Raw genomic sequence first — 19,594 nt, 5'->3', positions numbered from 1 at the left:
TGTTATCACTCTGCCATACACATTAAGTAGCTGGACACCTTCTCTTTAACGTGCCTTTTGGATCTCCCTGAAAAAGACTTTCTTGTTGTTCTTAGCATCCCTTGCTATTCTCAGTTCATTTTCTGCTTTAGCCTTCCTGATGTCACCCTGCAATTCCTTGCTGTGTGTTTATATTCTTCCTTTGTGGCCTGGCCCTGTTTCCATCTCCTGTACTTGTTCTTTTTTTCCTTTCAGGTTGTACTTAGCTCTTTGTGGAGCCATGTAGGCTCCCTCTTTTGTCTTCTGCACTTTTTTCTTGCTGTAAGTTTAAGCCCTTGAGATTCCAATCTCTTTTTTTTAAACTGTAAATTTGATTTTTAAAAAATGAAAAACACATTAGTGCTAGAATTAGTTGTGTTTCTCCAAGATGTGATAAAAGCAGGTGATATGCTATGTCCCTTAAGACAGGTTCTAGCTTAGCTGGAAGACAGTAGGTCTGTGATGCTGAAGAACTGGATTTCTGCTTCAGAGATCTTCATGACAGGAAAGGGTTAGGATACAAAACCTCCATCTTACAAGATTGTGTTTCTCTTCAATCCAATGTCCCTCACTTCTGTAGGCTAAAAATAAGTTGTCTTGGAGGCTGTTTGATTTTACTCTGTACCCAATCTCCATTCAGAATTACAGAATGCCACACACCAGCCCTGCTGCACGAATGCTTATAAAAGATTCATCGTAAAGGTGCAGTACCTTACTTCTCTAGCTCCTTTTGTGGTGTAGCCATCCTTGTTACCTCAGATCAAAGGAGGATCCAGGAAATTACAGATCGTTTAGCTTAATATCTGTTCTAGATTAACTGCTTGAAAGCATTATTCAAAATAGAATCAATAAGCACATAGAGGAACAAGCTGTACTAAAAAAATCAGCGTAGCTTCTGCAAGGAGAAGTCTTGTTTCATTAACCTATTGGAATTCTTTGAGAGTGTCAATAAGCATGTAAGCAAGGGCATCCCAATAGACATGGTTTACTTGGACTTCCAAAAGGCTTTTGACGAAGTATTTCACCAAAGGCTCCTGAGCAAACCAAGCAGTCATGGAATAAAAGGGGAGGGGACCTCTTATGGATCACTAGTTGGTTAAGAACAGAAGATGCGGAGTGGGAATAAATGGCAACTTCTCCCCATGGAGATATTTCAACAGTGAAGTTGCACCAGGTTTTGTTTTAGGACCAATGCCTTTCAATCTATTCATAAATCATCTGGAATTAGGAGTAAGTAGTAAAGTGGCCAGTTTTGTTTTTGGAATGGTTAAAATCAAAATGGATTGTGAGGAGCTCCAAAGGAATCACTCTAAGATGGAAGAATGGGCATCCAGATGGCAAATGCAACTCAATGGGGAGACATGATAGAAATGTTTAAAATAAAGTATGGCATAGAGAAAGTGGAGAGGGAAAATTTTTTCTCTCTCTCCCTTGACACTCCCATGAAGCTGATTGGTCAGAGGTATAGTACAGATAAAAGGAAATACTTCTTCATGCAGTGTATGGTTAAACTATGTAATTTGCTGCTACAGGAAGTAGGGAAGGCCATCGTTCTGGATGACTTTAAAAGGGGATTGGATAGATTCATGACAGAGAAGGCTGTTAGTAGCTACTTCAAATGCAATAAATAAATAATACCCTTGCTAGCTATGAGCTACCTCCTTTACACACCTGCATACACTAGTTGTTGAGGTGCTTGGGCAGGTTGAGGTCTTGCACCCATCCTGCTTGAGGGTTCCAGTGGGTAGCCGATTTGCTGACCATTTATACAGAGCTGACCATGTGTACAGAGTAATGGAGTATATGGACCTTTGATCCAATCCATCTTGGCCTTTCTTATGGTCCCAAGGATACTGTACTAATTGGCAGCATTCCAAGAGTGTGTTTGGCAAGGATACATCATGACTTTTGACCTTTCTCCAGGTAGATTGGGTTTGGAATGCTTCATGCATTGATTCATCATTGACTAAGCTATTTCATACTTGAAATTTGTCCAAAAGGAAATGCTAATCCCATCTTTCGTGAACAACCTTCATGAAAAATAATAAATAGCTAACCCTTTCATTACTGCTAGTAGAATCTTATTGTCTGTTTAAGTGCATACAAAATAACTGGAATGAATTCCAAATAAAATTAATAGTCTCCCAAGTGTTTCTCAACATAGGACTATAGTTAATTTGACCATAACGTCTATCTCAACTGCTTCATAGATTTGCTTTAGAGTTTTAGAGTTCCTAAATTTGTCCAGAGATAATTCATACCTTGCAGAAACTGCTTTTCTGTATTAGACCACTGATATTCATATGATAGTTTTTGTTTTCATAATGTTTTCTGGAACTCAGCAATAATGACAGTGAGCAGAAAGCAATTTCTAATACCAGAACTTCAAAAACACTAAGGAGGCCAGGTTTAAATTGTTGCCTCCAGTGCTAATAACTTCAATTGAACCATAAAGTACTTTCATATTTCATATTGCTGATCAGTACAATTTGAAGGATCTAACTAAAGTTTTCTTGCATGTATCTTTCTTCTGTGTCCTTTAGTTTATTAATCATTTGATTTGTTATTTTGGCACTTTTAAGTTAAGGTGTACTGTTCTTATGTACCAGTAGCAGAAAAATAATTGTACCCGTAGCATGCTAATAAATAAAGTACATGTTTTCAATTTATTTATATTTGGCACAACAGTGTGATATTGGTGGCTATAATAGGTTGGAAATATGGAAAAATTAAATACTACAGATACATGTAAGGCTGCTTCATTCATAAGAACTGGTGTTTTTCTCCATGTGTCCCTTTCTGCCTGTGGAAATGTGTGGAGACATGCAGATTTGTTGGCGATGTAGACAGTCCATAGCCTTTTTTATTATTTTGACAACTGCACAGAGTGAACACCCTACCAACTTCTCAGAAATATCAATTAGTAAATTTGGGAATTTGCTATAAAGCTTTCATCCCATGAAGACATTTTCCAGCATGATTTCCTAAATCTGGAAGAATCAAAAGATTCCAAAATTCACTTGAAGTAAACCACCCAGGTTCTCAATCATTGTAAAGCCTAACATTCTCTTTTGGGTATTCTCATTGATTAAAAAAATAGCATAAATTTGGACTATTCATAAACACTTACTGTAAGTCATGAGGATATTTGATAATGCAAATCCTTTTCTTTAAACATTCACTTTTGGAACATACTGTTTTACTCACCTTTCTGTAAATGTTTCTGTGAATAGTTGGACAGAATCAAAATACATGAGGCAGAATAGTGATAACATATGTATCTCTGTTTCCATAAGCTTATCTTGGCCATTCTGAAGTCACTGTCGACCATTGGCTGCACTGCATTAATGCTTCTACTCAGTAGGGTTAGCATGGACTGCGGAAGTCTAGCAAGCCTCAGCTAAGCTTCTGCAGGCCAGTGCCATGGATAGGAGCCTCTTAACCCATACCAGCCTTTTGAGAGCCACACCCTTTGACAAGACAGTCACTCAGATTCACAGCTTTAAAATATTGCTCAATCTCAACTTCCTCCACTGACTGTTTTGTGCCATAGAGAAGACAAGTAGATGGAAATTAGGGGGAACATATTAATAGCCCACAGATAAATGTCATATCTCTTCTTTACATGCCTTAAAACTCTGATGAACTGGACTGAATTGTGCTTTAATCCATATATTGTGCTTCTGATTCATTTACTTGGAAATGAGCTAATGTGGCCTGGGGACTCAAGAGGAGCAATTGATCAGAAGAAGGACAGCTCAGAGCTCTCATCCTCTCACCTTTTCTCATGATTGGCAAACAGTTGAAAAAGAAATTCCTAGGCATAACTGCTTAATGATTTTACCTTCTTCAGGTCTCAAGCCAATTCATTATTGTGCGCACTGCAAATGATATTTGAACATGAAGAAATATGTAGTACTTTAAGAGGAATGTTACCCTCTGTGTTTGTGGTGTTAAAGTGGACTCTCTTCTTCACTGCTGAGTTGTCCTAGTGGGCATTCTGTTGTTGCAGCATGCGTGTTGTGGTGTCCCTGGTTATTCTTAGTAGACAGAGGTCTTCCTTTGCCTCATGTTCAACACAAGGTCTTCCTCAGTGTACAGCACAGGCTTCCCATCTGCAGCATGGACATAAGAATTTGCTGCACATGGGGAATTGAAGATGAACCAGCACCGGAAGTACCCTGATGAAATATGGGAGGGTCTCATCTTGCTCAGGGGTAGGCAGCTTAATGCATGCAGCATCACAGACTCTGAACATGTTTCGTATTCACACTACAGTTGATCTAGAGGGACACTGAACTCAGACAGTGAAAAACTTCCTAGAATGTGAGCCACACCCTTTGTTGAATGTTTGGTGGGAGTGCAAAACGAGTAAAAATCCTCACTCATTTCAAGTGAATATAGGAAGCAAAACCCTCCCTCTGATTTGTATTTTTTATGTCCCCATATAGCAAAATCTGATGGCTACCTGGCATCATTAAAACATCCCTCTGCTATGCAATCCCTGAGTGACATAATGGTCATATAGAGAACAAGAAAATCCCTATTACTGTTTTAATGGTACTGATGCAGCTTCTAAAAGGTGTATTTAACAGGGATGAACTACCTTAAAATTAAACTTAGTGGAGTTGGAGGTGGGGATCTTGGAGAACATTTTCAAGGCCCCTTGAAAGCCTCTTTTTTGTACTTTATACATGGCAGGTGCAGCCTATATATGTGTATATACACACCCATACTGTGTTATAAATGTATAAGCTCAGTGACCTTGCTGCCTAAACTGAATGTCCTTAACATCACGGAAATATTCAGCAGGTATTGATGATCCTTTCTGAAGTCTGGGCAAGAGGAGTGGCACTGTCTTGACCAAAGACAATGATGACAACAACCCAGACCTATGAGAGCTCATGTAGAAACCTAGATGAACTATTAGTGTAAAAGGGTGGCATTTATTATTTTACTGGACATTCAGTGTTGTTCATATTAATTTTACAAAATGAACTTTGGTGCATAGGCTATTGTAAAAGTATTATAGACTATAGCATCAGTCTCTCTCATTCATATTTTCCTTCTGAATACAGTGTAAATTTGACAAATAGAACAGTTAGTATAATGCTCAGCATTCTCGAGAGTCCACAGCAGCGTCTGAGTTTTTTTCATCTCTTTCTCTGAATGGCAGCTTCTAGCATTCTTTAAGGAAGTCTATGGCAGTCAACCCTACTAGTACTGTATAAAATTTTGTATGAGGATATAGCCTTAATGTCTTGTAGTTGTGCCCAAAATAGTTAAGGCACCAAAGGGTTAAGGGACTGAATGATCAAGGCTTTACCAGTGAACTCTTCCAGATAAGCTTTCCAATGATGATATATTATAGTGAACTATCAGACCTGGTCTATTCATACTGTGAGGCTTTTTTCTGTTGTTGGCCATGCAAGAAAAATAGGTCTTTAACAATATTCAAGAGCAGAAACCTCAATGCATGAACAGGGCCCTATATTGTGGGATTTTGCTGGGATTCAGAAGACTGAACACAGAATGCAATTCACTAGAAGACCTCACAGCACTGTCCAGGGTACCCCTCAAAGTCACTGCTGAATCTTGGAATGTTCTTTGCAGAGAATGTTGATTTAATACTAAATTGAACAAGTTGCAGTGAACTTTCAGAAGTGCTTGTGATAGTTTGGCTCTTAGCCTTAGGTGTAAAGATCAAGGGTTTGATTCATGTACTGTTGCCACATATCCAACTTATTTTAAATGGAATTGAATTATCTTTATGGCTGTGATCCCTCAGATGGCAGGTGGAATGTTGTGCAAGTTCCCATTGAAATGAATGCTGGTTACACACAGGGCTGTTTTGGGAGATTGCGCCCTCTGTATATGGTATATGTTGTGTTTAATTATACAGGAATGCTTCCTTCCTGGTTTAAACTTAGAGCTGTTCCAAACATGATGATGAATTTCCTATATCTCTTACACTTCAGTGTGAAAAGGAAAGTCTGCAAATCGCTTGCCCATTACCAATGTGACATGATTCTCACAGATCTATTCCATTGTGGATAAATGATTTGCATGTGATTTGCATGCATTTTATATGATCTTGCAGAATCTTCATCATATTTGAAGTGGACTGAGAATAAGAAATCCACTTAAACTAAATTATTTCCTAAATTATCCTCATGCTTAAATGATATGTTACATGCAGGGAAAAGGCCATTAGTTCTTTAATAACCCAGTTTATGTCCATTTCTCATTCCCAAAATCCTTTACTTGATTTCAGACTTTCGTTGGAAAACAGAAAGGGACTAAAAATTGCAAAGAATGTCAACCTTCTAAAATAGCTACTAGCATTACCTTTTATCTAAAACATGCATGCTTCATTTTAACCTACAGTTGTTTTATTGCTTGCTTGTTTATTCCCTGAAATAATAAATATGCATAGATCTATAAAAGTACAAATAAACCCAGCATCTGTTCTATATTGTTAGATGGCAGAGGGACATGCAGCTCTTCTGAGTGTCCTTAATCTTTTAAAATGTATTTGTGTACATTGAAAAAGTGTTCTCTGAATTATGTGTGTTTAATGTGCACTGCGGTTAAACTACTTGTTTTCTCCCTGCCGCTCTTTGAAGATGCCAATTAGGAATAATGGGAAACAAGGGGTAGGCTAAGCATTGCAGTGCATTCTTGTTTACATCTGTGTGTGATTATTTCAGTCTAATGTTTTAAACACTTTGGTCCATTCATGCTCTCATTGATATTAATGGGGTTTAGCCATTAGCTTTAATGGGAGCAGGACTGGGCTTTGCACTCTTGTTTTCTGTTGTGTTCATCATATTCTTTCTTGTTTGTGAACTGACCACCCACCCATGCATGTGTTTGCCAGGTATATTTATTTGTGCTGTTCCACCAAGGGGCTTGTTTCTTCTTATGTTTCAGGTTAAGTTTGGGAAAAAAAGGATTTTGGGTAAAACTGTCTGTTGAATGCATTATCCTTCTTGCCTCAAATACATAGTTTACTTTAAACTGTTCATAAATGGTTTAAAGTGGTTCTAAATTAAACCATATTATATGCTTATATTAAAGTCTTCAGAATTCCTTTCATAAACAATAGTAAGAACTCTGCTGTTCAAAACAAAAATGAGCACTTTCTTTTCCAAAGCAGAGAATTATGGTTTCCCTCCCAAAAATTCTTGAAATTGTTTTTTTTTTCCAATGCACTGTTATAGGAATTAGTGAGAAACCTTGCCAATGAACAGGATACCCATAAATCCTTTAATCATCTGGATTCATAGAATAGTATTGCCAAACTATCTGAATTCTTGGTGATGTTTTAAAAAATTCAACAGGCCCATGAAGCAGAGGAGGAAGCACGGATGAACCCTGAATTTGCAGACAGAATGAAGCAACTTGACAAAGAGGCAGCTTACTATAGAGATGAATGTGGGAAGGCTCAAGCTGAAGTCGACCGACTTCTAGAAATCCTCAAGGAAGTGGAGAATGAAAAAAATGACAAAGATAAGAAAATTGCTGAGCTAGAAAGGTAAATGTCTTATAGTTTGTGCTTTTCACAAATGCAGTTTATATTAATCTTCAATAAGTAACAACTGTAAAATGTGTAATTAAAGTTCATAAGAGAAACAAAATGCAACTAGCTATTCAAGGTGTGGTATATCAGAGAATGAATGCATTGGTATTCAGTATTTTGAAGGCCCGGAACAGGTTTGTTAGACTAACCAGCTCTTATCTTCTGTAAATGCAGAATTTCTTTACATAACTGTAGAAAGAAAAGAGAGAAAGGTGCCACTGATTTTTGGGCATGAAAAGAAGAATATTATATAATATGTGACACATCATAGAAACTGCTATTTAAGTGACAGAAACTTGGATGTGATTGAAACACTGCAGAATTTTATGATTAAGTTATGATTGAGTTGATAAATTGATGTCATCTTAGACCAATGCTATTGTTACGCTATACCAACAAAAACATTTGTGTTTATATTGTGTTATAAGAGTGACATGACAACATTTGGAATGTTTCATTTGTGATACAACAAATCAAAGCCGGTGAACCAGAAAGAGTCAGGCATTATTTATCATGAAGGACATTTATTCCTTTTATTTGGTGTATAGACCTTTCTCAGAACTGTAACTACAGCAGTACTAAGCACCACACATTTCTCTTCTTTCACGTCTCTTGTAGGTAAGAGATGGAAAATAATAAATGATAATGAAAGACTTAAAACTATTTTTAAAAGAAAGTGATCAAGATGTCAAAAGTTTTTTTTTCTTTTAACACATTCAGATCTCTCATCTCGTACTTCCTCTTTTAGTTCTCACCTCATTTTACCCAGGTTTTTCAAGTTCTCTCCCATATTTTTTTTAATGATGCTAAAAAAAGGAGAGTGACAAAAATGCAGAAATTCCAAGCTGCTATGATATTCATGACAGACTGGTTTGTATAAACTAGCTCCGGTTAGGGAAGGTTTTTTTTGTTTTTGTTTTTTTGCTCTTTTTCCTCTTACTAACTTTCAATTAATAGTTTGTAATAAATAACATCCATCTGAGACTCCTGGCTCCAACTCTGCTGTACCTTCCCATATAGCATTCTCGCCCCTGCCCCTCGCACTGGCGCTTCTCCCACTTCTCTCAGCCAAGGTCTGCAGCCTATGTGAGAAGGACCAATGCCTGCTGACATAACATGAACAGACTGCCAAACATTCTCTGCATTCAAGGGTTGAGTAGGGCCATCTCGTGTATTCTTGCTGATGGCATTTCTTGAGCAGGAAAGACAGACCTTTACTCCCTTCCTAGCAGGCCTTCATTCACTTGAAGGAACTTTCCTTCCTTTCATCTCTAGCACACACTAACTGCCAAATAGTCATGTATTCAAAAATCCTACAGTTGAGGTTGACTAGAGAAATATGCTCCTGCTGAGGGTAAAACATTTCGGGAAAGGTTCAAATGAGCTCTGGAATCTCTTTCTACTTTGAAATCTAGCCTTCTGTGCATCATCTACTTGCATTTGTGAATTTCTGTAGTTTGTTTCCAAGATGCCACTGAATGCATTTCCACAACATGGCGACCTGTTGTGGGTTGCTGCCCATGGTGGTTTGTCATATTGTGCAAACTGAGACTAGTTCTCTCAGGGTGGTTTGTTTGAAGGCAACAAGCCAGACAACCCATTAATTGCTCTAGGATTGTGCCAACATTGGTCATGTTGTCCAAAATTGGGCAACCAATCCAATTCCTTATACAGAGAATTGGCTAGCAACTCTTGACTAGAGTAGCAAAACCCTGTTCCTTTTGCAGAGTATGTCCTAACACCCACCAGTTCCATACACACTCCAGGTGTCAAAGTGATATTTGGTGGCAACTGGCACTGTCTGGGTGTGATTGAGGGCCATTTCTGGCATACTACAATCCATTTGCATGTTTTCCTCCAGAAATCATGAGAACTGGCTTGAAAGCTAGAAAGTGCTGCAGTGGCATTATAGATGGGCTGTCAGTGGCTGACAGATTGTTTTGTGTGTGTGCAAAGAGTTTTGCAGTAGCATGAAAACAGGAATTTAAAGACTTGGCAAAGGAACATCTTGGGTAGGTACCAAAGTGCAAAGTGCCACAAGTACCAACTCCAGACATTGCCCCAAAGTCCCTTCAAATAGGTATTTTAGTTTCTCTTGATAATCTGTCAAGAGAAACCACAGCTGCAAATGCCATTGCTCATGAAAAGGAGGTGGTGTGATTTGCAACCCTTTGGCAGCCAGATCCTCCACTTTTTTCTATCTTGATATTCTATATGTTGATACACATTTTGTACTTTCCCCCAAAGATTCCTAGGTTCTTGGAACATTGCGAAAGTGTTGCTTTTCCCTTTCCCTTGGGAAAAGGAATTTTGACAGCTAGCTGTTGAAACTCTTATAAAACTGGGGTTGTTTTTACAGGACAATAGGTATTTTTTTGCCCAGGACCAAAAAGGGAAAAGGAGAAAAAAAAACTGCTACAAGCTGAAAATGGCTTGTGATGGTGCTGTGAAGAGGGGAGACAAGTTGGTCCCGCTCCGTTGTCCCCTGGGATATCCATGGGAAAATCAAGGAAGACAGGCAGGAGGGAGAGAGGGAAAACCCTGTTGAGCCTGATCATCTGTTGCACATCATGGATTGTTTGGCCAACTACCAATCCACTATGCCTTATTTGTTGCCAGGGTGGGTTGGTATGATGTGCTAATGCACTGAATACCTCTGATAAGACTTTTCTGATTCTGCAAGGCTTCTAATTACCCTAATACATTTTTGCAACAGATACTCATGTGAAGGAGTGAGATCATTCTTAGCTATTTCGAGGTTCTGCTGTTATGTTCTCTTTTGTGTGATGGAGAGATTCCACTTTTGCTTCTACATATACAAAAAAGCAATTGGCCTATTTCCAGATTTTAAGTGTCCCTTTCTCACAGAAGGGGTTAGGGTGCTTACATATATGAATTGGAGATACATGCAGTTTCAGCAACTTTTCAAGTTCAAATGATATTCTTCAAACAGATTTCCCATTCTTCTATAATGTACAATTTATGATTCGTGCTTTCACATTGAAGAAAAGTAGACAGGTTAGATGTGATACAGTTCAGAGGTTAGATGTGAAAACTGCATATCATTTATTGTCATATCAGTCAAACATGTCAGTCAAGGAAATTCTCTTTCCTTCATAGTCTGCAACTAATAACTAACCCGAGATGCAGTTGAAGATAGCATGGATAAAATGAGGATCAGGGATGTGCCTGCATAAAAATAACATTCATTGTTACACTGGAAAAGATTAAATGGGAAACAATATTTATGCTTTCCTTCAAGGAAGGACTTTTGTCGCTGGAATAAATATTTTCCAAGGATTGTACCTGAGCCTGTGTGAAATGTTGTGCAACTGTTATCCATGCTTGCTGGATATTGGATTTAATATACTGAGTGACCAACAAATTTCCCTGCTCTGTTTTCAGTTATTCTCTCTCTCTCTCTCTCTCTCTCTCTCTCTCTCTCTCTCTCTCTCTCTCTCTCATTTGTGTATGTGAAAAAGAATTGTTTGTGAACTTTGCACTCTTTCATTCAGCTAGATTTTGCTCAGTGAGGGTGGGGGGTGTTGCTGAAAGGATGAAGGAGCAAGAGCTTGGCTATGCTGGCCTTGCCTAGGTCATTTTCTTGCTTTCTGTTCTATGTGGATGGAATGCTGTTTCATGGCACTTTTTTAGCCTTGGAGTGCAGTAGGGAAAATGTGCATATTGGATCCTTTCAACAATGCTGGGGAATGCTCCATAGTGAAATCAGTGCAGTTTGTACTCAACAAGTACTCAGCACCTTAAGGGACCAGGTACTTCCTTTTTTGTTTTTTGTTTTAAATGTGAGATCCTCTAATTTGAGAGAAATTTAGCAAAACAGAACATCTTTGTCTTCAGTGGAACTGGTTTTTAAAGTTGTTCATTTGCAGAATATAATCAAATGCAGAGAAAGACAGTATATGAAAGGGTCCTGTGCCTTTCTTCATGCATATGAATGTAATTTCCTGCATGAAATTTGGGTCTCCGTGTGTGATTTATGTGAACTTTCTGGATCATTCATAATACAGAGCCATTTTAACAATTTACTGTCCACAGACTATGCAGCAAAGGCAGGAATTCCAATGAATGGATATTTTGGATGTTTTATTTCAGTTTCATTCTGAAAAATGAATCTCAGATGTATGCAGAGAAGGACACAACTGGGTGGTATATTTCTAAAATGACCTGGGGAATTCTATCTCTGAGCAGCATGATATGACTGAATAAGAACAGTAAATTGTTTCGATTTTCAATCCAGACCCAGTAGGGGTATCTGGTTACAGAATTCCTTGCATCGTGGAGGCTACTTATTAGGGTCTCTTACCCATTTCAGCAGCACTACCTTCCTGCTGTCCATGTTTACCCACAGCTACAACGTGAAAGTTTATGCTCTAGTTAATGTTCTGAGAATACTTCCAAAGGATTAAAACTTGATGCAAACACCTTCTCCATTGGTACTATTGGTGTTGGCTTGCTAAATATATCTGAATACTAGCTCTTGTATCAATTATACTAATCAGTAATTAATCACCCAGCACAGTTGTCTCTTGGCTGCTTGGTTTCCTCCTGATCTTTTCTTGCCATACTCATACCTGCTTCTAAACCAGTCATGATAGAAACATTTGGCTCCTGCTAAGTGCCTCCCACCCATTCTACATTTCCTTCAGGATTATTAAACATCCCTGTGCTTGGGCAACTGACTCCACTTTGAGATAACCCCTCGATTCTCTCTGAAATTGTTTTACCTTGGGTTCTTTAGAACAGCAGCTAGCAAGTTGGGGCCCTCCAGATGTTTTGGCATACAATTCCCATCAGCATAGGCAATGGTGAGCATAGGCAGTGGTGAGACTTAATGGGAGATGAAGTAATAGAAGGCCAAAATATCTAGAGGACCACAAACTTCCCACTTCATTACAGAGTAAGGTGAGAAAGCTGTATTTGAACAACTGAGCATCTTGGACATCTGGTGTGTGATGAGTTCCCTTTTAACCCATGTGAGATTCTTCACAAAGACATATTCAAAATCTTAAACATTTCAAAGTGCTGTATCTAGAATGCCACTGACTAGAAGTGGCATTCTTACTTAATCTAACTTTTTATTCTACATGCAAGTAAGTGTATTATACCTAGTGGAAATGTTCCACAATAGTTGTAGATGTAAACCAGCAGATGGTTTCTTTGTCATTTAGTCACTGATGGATTGAGTTACTACTGACATTAAATTATAGTAAAGACAGAAAACAGCATACTTTGTCTGCAAACATGAGATTGGGAAGTGATAGCCTATTGGCCTTGTCTTAACATGCAAAATGCAACAAGACACCATTAAAAAAGAAAGTAAAGGGAAAAAATCGGTTTGTTTTTGATGATTCTCAGCTGCGGTATTTGAAGTCAGGGCTCAGTTATGAATTACCTCAGTTGTTTTACACACAGATGCAGATCCGTGAAAGGAGATGTGTGTCAGAAATTTTCTTTTGTTGTAGAGGGAAGCTTCTACTTATTCCCAACTTCAAGAAAGTGTGGACCCAAAATTGAGCCGAAGCTTGCATACCTTGCCTGATTTGCTAATGCTGGAAAGAAAAGATAAATGGATGCCCTATGAAGTTCAGTTCTCTATCTTTCTCCTTTCTTTTTATGAGAAAATATTCTGTAGGAATGTGTAACCTATGAAAGTCACTTGATAGAAGAAACAAAGCATCCCCACTTGTGTGCATCTGTGCTAAGTTCCTTTCATTATCATGTGGCAAAAGTTTGTCATATCTTGCAACTGACAGATACTATACTACATGGTGCCTGCATGTGCTATGTACTGCCCACCATTTTAAATTTCCTACAATGCCTCAGGAATATTGTGGAAAATGCATAATGGCAGATGGCTTGCAGCCATCTGTTCTATTGAAGAACTATTCAAGGAACTGGTAGATGGATCCAGTGCAGAGCAGAACAGGAGCCAGCACCTGTGAGCCTTTAGTAGCTGTGTGTGGCTGCTAGTGCTTGTTACTTATTATAATCTTAATCATCTTTTTCTGTTCTTTTTCATTTGCTCTTTTTAAGTGCACAAAGTCTGGTAGACTCAACAATAAAGATAATTCATTTTTTATTGGTGCTAGGCAAATTCAGTGAGAGAGTGGGACAAAACCCCAAAGAAATATAAGAAATGATACAAGGAAGATGTTTCGCAAGTTACATGGGATAGGAAGTGTTGTCGTTCTAGGAAGCATTGTCGTGCTGCTCAGAAGTAGAACAGCTCCTTCATGTGAGCAACCTACTTCTCTCATATGTATACAAAATGCTTAAGTGTGGGTGGTAGATTTTCAATTTCTTTCTGTTACCACACAGGTTTTGCTAGGTACCCTTCCCAACAACATTTTAATCAAGGTGATTAGGAGAGGGACTCCAAGTGTCTGCAGACAGTTCAGCTAAAGGAAAACAAAGAGATTAAAATAAAAGAAACCAGCATACCCAATCGTGCTGTAGCTGTTTCTGATGTTCACGAAACAAATAAATCACCTTTTGCAAAATGTTGCAGGAATGTGCACCTGCGATAGCTCTGGGGACTATTTGAGTTTGGCATTCAATAAGGGTTTGTATGTGTGTTTTGGCTAATTGAAAGGACATGTTAAATATTTTTGTACAAAATAAGTTATCAAACATCTGGATAATCTCAGCGATGAAGTATTAGCCTGAATTTTAGGACTGAAAAGATTGCTTTCAGCTTTGGAAAAGGGTATACTTATGCGGAAAAATGGTGTCTTTGATCAGTGTAAGTGATCAGTACTTGTGAATCTCTGGCATAAAACACTTTGAACATCTAGCCAAGCCATTCATTTGCCTTTATTTTTCATGGGTGAAGATGTCTTGTTGCATATGAGTCATCCTCAAATCCATGTTGGTCCACACAATGCCTTTTCTCAATAAGACCAGCACAAATGCTCTTGCCAAACATCTGCCTTAGCCGTAGCCACCAATTTCATTGCGTTCCAGTTATATGTATATACAATGTATATACATATTCTAAAGTAGCTTTTCACTTATTTATTATTTATTCCATAATACACAATCAACAAGGTTACTTCCTTTTATGCAATTGCGTTGTCCATCATTCATCAAAGAAACATGGTGCTCTGTTTGTTGATTTCCTTTTTAAAGAATAGACTGCTGATATAACATCTGCTCACTTTTATGTTGAAAAACTAATGTTTTTCCTCCCTTTATTCTCTTGCTATCTTCCTCCTTTTTGCATTTATTTTCCAAATGGCTGCTTTCACCCCTGCTCCAACCAGCTTGACATCCAGGTCAGTACCTTTGGTATCTTATTCTCCCAGACCATTCACTTATCAGGCCTCCTTCGTGTATACATTGACGGACGTAATTCCATATTGCTCATTGCATTTAACCTCTCTTCCTGCATTCTTCATTTGTTTTCATATTTCTTATTTTTTGGTATGGTAGGCATTTTCTAAGAGGTGAGAAAATAACTTCCCTGAAGTATTTTAAATCAAGATAACAAAAACCATCATTATAAATTGGTAATGGTGAATTGCTATGCATCTAAAAGTTCAACACCACTTCCTTCTATAATACTTAAGCACACCTCAGTGTTTTGAAATATTTAATATTTCTAACTATTAAAAGTATCAAGTTCTGGAACCAGCTCTTTAGAAGGCAGCAATAGTAAATAACCTCATTGACCATCCTGGCAAATTAAAAGTGATTTCAGCCTAGAATACTTCTGTCCGTTGGGATGTGACATGTGCATTCCTGGGACCAAGCAGATAAGTGCATATTCAGGAAAATTCTCTATTATGTGTTTGCTTCTAAATGGAGGAAAGAGCTCCCCCAATGCAAACTGAACTGTAGAGACCTTTCAGCACCCCTAAATTTTTGGAATTATGGTTGTGGTTTTCTTGGCACAATCTTTGCATATATGTTGAGGCAATGGAGCAGAAGAAAATATCAGTTAGTAGGGGCAGTGCTTGCAAAGCATATCACAGTAGTCCAGACTCTGATTTATGAAAACATGGGTGAAGGTTGTAAAATCAAGTCTGACAACAGGCTGCAACATTTCAATAGAGGGATTGGGGAAACGTTGAATCGAAAATCCAGGCATTAAGTTGAACATAAGAGCATTCCAACACCATAGGCCAATATTAATATGTGCCAGTGAACTTGTGATGGAATTGCAGTCAGATCCATGTTATGAGTTCTTTCATCCATCATCTTATCTTCACTATATTTAGTTTCAACCAACCCTTCAGTACCTAGGCTTTAATCATGGTCAGATAGTTACTGAGAACAAGGCAAGGGCCAGTTTAAAAGAAGAGATGTATTTTAGTATTATAGACATGCTGATAATGCTGACTACTATGCCTGTATAAATTTGTTCAGCAGCTATCTAACCTGAAGCAGAAAGCTTCAAGAGCAACCTATCTAGTGGAAATTTGTGGACTTCAATAGTGAATGTTTAAGTCCACAAATTTGGACAGTTGAAGCCCACAGATTTGAACAGGAACTTCAACAGTGAATGTTTTGGAGAATTGAATTGAACTGTTGTCTTTGTCATCCCACTAGATGAAACTAGCTGATTAATGTAACACAAGAGAGCCCTTGTTGTACGCAAACAATATAATCAAAGATTTCAGTGGCTAGTTTTGAGAAAATCGATTGTTATTTTTCAATTTGCCTTGCTGCAATTTCTTTGAGTGCAATATCTCTTAAGTTCAAATAATTGGAAAGATCATGGGTGGTCAGTCTGTCTAGCACCTTGTTCAGTGCAGCAACAGCATTTCTGACAGATGGCTATCTGTTTAAAATTTCTGCCTCTGTTTAAAATTTTCCATTAACGATCCCATCATGGTCTCTGGCAATTTCTTCCCTTGAGGCCATGAGGACAAGGATGAGCAACAATTGGCCCATGGACTCATTGCCACCACCCTCCAGTGTGGCTTCCACTGCTTCTGATGACTTTCAAAATCACATTGACGGACAAAGATAAAACGAGGCTCTGAAGTGGTTATGGGACACTAGAGTGGACAGTGTGACCTGTAATGTGGGCATATATCTGTGGAAAGGCCCCACAGTTAGGATTTCCACAGTTGTCCACTCTTGTGTTAGGACGTTTCATCTAATGTTTAGCCAACATCTCCTTCTCTGCAATTTCCATCCATTTTTTTCTGGTCCTGGCCTCCAGAGCAACAGAGATCAAGTCTGTTCCATTTTCTCCTGAAAGATGTGTGCTGGGGAGCTCTGCAAATCTCTTTCTAAGCTAGTTGCTTTCCTCTATCGTATTGCCTGGAGCATCTGTCTTCCATTGGCACACCTAGACCAAAGTGCGCCTTCTCACAAATCAGTCAGAGATTTTGTTACCTTTGCAATATATAATAGAAATAATCTGTTTACATATGTTTCACAGAGGGATAATTTTTGGTCATTTAAGCCTTTTACTTGCCTGAAGGGTTCCAAGTTTCAGATGAGCCCAGGGGTCTTTTCCTCCCTACTTAGAGCAAAAACAGCATCTGTATTTGTATGACTGCAAAAATCTGAAAACTCTGGGGGTAATGTAAAAGAAAACTAATGATAGGTTTGTCCAGTGGTATTCTTACAAACTGCAGAAATCTCAGATAGTTATTTGGAAAGAGCTTGTTTAAATTACTGTCCACCTCTATCCACGTGGAACTGGCTATTACTGGCTAGTCACTAACAGTCCAGTCCTGTGGAGTTAGTCTTATCAACACGAAAGGAGAACTAGATAGGTTGCTCTTGAAAGCTCAAGTTGCACCCTCAGACAGAAGAGTCTTGCACATTCTTAGCTGAACTTGTATGACAAACTGGCACCTTTGAGGCAAAGATTTTGTCTCTAACACGTATCTGACAGTTGTAATGGTTTACCCCGAAAAATGAACAATTAGTAGCCTGGACACCCACAGACAAGTGCAAAAATCCTAGAGAAAATTGATAAATACAGTTGATGGAAATTCTGAGAAGAAAACAACTAGCTCTAATATAGGCCTGTTTTGAGATGATGTGATCTTGCCAAGGGTCATAATTGCCTGGCTCAGCTTATTAATATGTACAGCTTCTGACACGAAGACTGACAGCTGCATCTTCCATAAGGCCCATGTGCTGAATTTCAGAGAACCAGGGATGTGCAGCAGCAAGGTAACTGGTGTGAAGCTGTAGAACAGTATGTTCCTGACTCTTCTCAGTTTTGCATTCTGTGTTGGAAAAACACCACTGGAAATAAAACCTAAAAACAGTAGACATTTCAATATATCTACTTTGCACAAACTGAACTCTACAAGTGTCCTTATTGGATGGTGTTCTTACTGGATTGGAGTATATGGAAGAGCTCTTATGTGCCAAGGTTCAATATTCCTTTGAGCAGGTTGTAAGATACTGTCAAAGCAGTAAGTACAACTGACAGCTTGTTCCTACATCCCTTGATCTGAAAAGTACTTTGAGGAAGGCAGACAATCTGCCCTCCTAAAGATTCCACTTCATGTGCCTTTAGGGGTTAGGGAGATCCTTTGCAAACATTATAATAATTGTATAATGGGAAAGCTGGTCAGCCAGCTCAAAGGGAATAGTTGTTCCCGTTACCCACAGCTAGTGAACTTTTGTGTTGCTTAATGTAAATACGTAATAAAGGCTTGTTCGCTTAGCAGGGTAACAAAACCTGTGTGAGTATTGATGCCTGCCTTGGAAATGAAAACATGCACTTGACCAAAAAGGATTGTGTGCACACTGCTTTTCTGGTGGGTCTATTTGAGTCACTTCCTCTTAAAAGCAGATGTTAATCTGGGTATTTTGCATACTTGGGGCTTAGACAATTTATAGTGCTGTAAAATGGAACAGAGAAGGTGGCACAGATGGCTGATTACAGGTTTTAGTCTTGTTGCTCAATGTGTAACAGGTACTTGTAGTAGTCATACTTCACATAAAACTAGATTTTACTAGCAGGTAAGAATTTTAAACCCACTTTAAAGGGGACAAATACGTTAAATTAAATATTAAGTATAGTGGTGGGCTTCTCGGAGCTCCATCTTGCATTTTGTTATGGCAGGCAAATAAATTGTGATAGTGGCTAAGAAGGACAGTAAATTGGCCAGTTCAAACACTCTATTGAGCTTTCACATCAATGTCAGGCTCTTGGACAGTGGCATAATCTCTCAAAAGCCAAGCCCAGGCAGTTCATTTAATGATTGATGTTTTATTGTTTAGAATCTGAACTTAGTATAAACTACTTAACTGGGTGGGCACAAACATTAAGACTGATTTGAGAAAGAGAGAGAGAAAAACTATGGCTGAATAGAGTACCAGGACTGAAATTGCTCTAATGTTCACAGTCTGTTTCAGAAACCAAGTTAGAATACTTTAGAATTTAACTCAACCTGCATTACAGAAGTTACTGTGAAATTTCTTTCCTCTGGCCATTGTCACGATTTTGCAGTTCTAATTACTTGTTTGGAGAGCAGAAATAAGAGAGTCTATTGGTGTAGTGGTTAAGAATATGGGACTGGGACCCAGGCGATCTGGTTTCTAGTGCTCCCACTCAGCCATGGAGCCAGTGGGATGACTTTGGGCCAGTCAGACTTTCAGCCCAACATACCTCACACAGTTGTTGTGGGGAAAAGATTGAGTGCAGCAGGAAGAGAATGGTGTAAACTGCTTTGAGATCTTTAAAAACCGAGAAAGACAGGATATAAATGTGACAAACCAATCTAAATTAACAGTCCATTTTGGATCTTGTTCAGAAAGTTGGGCACCTTATTTATTCATTAATTTTATTTCCATACTATCGAATAGTTGAAGAGGTCCACCCTGGGCAACATGCTCACCCCCTTTAAAACTTAACTTCTGCTGGTAGGTTCACAGCAGTTCATAAGCACAGGAACAATAAAATAGATGATGTGAAAAAGACAACTACAATACAGTACAGTACAATACAGAAGGAGCGCTTACATCCATATTTGCCCAGTCGCCCCCTGAGATCGG

The 19,594-nt window shown here is 38.6% G+C and overlaps 1 protein-coding gene across 1 annotated transcript in view; it reads left to right on the top strand.

Annotated features, from left to right (window-relative positions):
* The window catches only part of ERC2 (ELKS/RAB6-interacting/CAST family member 2), a 502,285-nt gene that overhangs the window by 274,424 nt on the left and 208,267 nt on the right, over nucleotides 1-19,594 (top strand). The window contains exons 13-15 of the mRNA XM_044451516.1: nucleotides 6,645-6,674; nucleotides 7,362-7,555; nucleotides 14,884-14,895. Of these exons, the coding sequence (XP_044307451.1) occupies nucleotides 6,645-6,674; nucleotides 7,362-7,555; nucleotides 14,884-14,895 (236 nt within the window). The remainder of the gene's footprint in view (nucleotides 1-6,644; nucleotides 6,675-7,361; nucleotides 7,556-14,883; nucleotides 14,896-19,594) is intronic.

The sequence above is a fragment of the Varanus komodoensis genome, unplaced genomic scaffold (genome assembly GCF_004798865.1).
Source record: "Varanus komodoensis strain SLA01 unplaced genomic scaffold, ASM479886v1 scaffold6_2, whole genome shotgun sequence".
NCBI classification, from domain to species: domain Eukaryota; kingdom Metazoa; phylum Chordata; class Lepidosauria; order Squamata; family Varanidae; genus Varanus; species Varanus komodoensis.
Note: the sequence above shows the minus strand (reverse complement) of the source record. Positions and strands in the feature narration are given on the sequence as shown.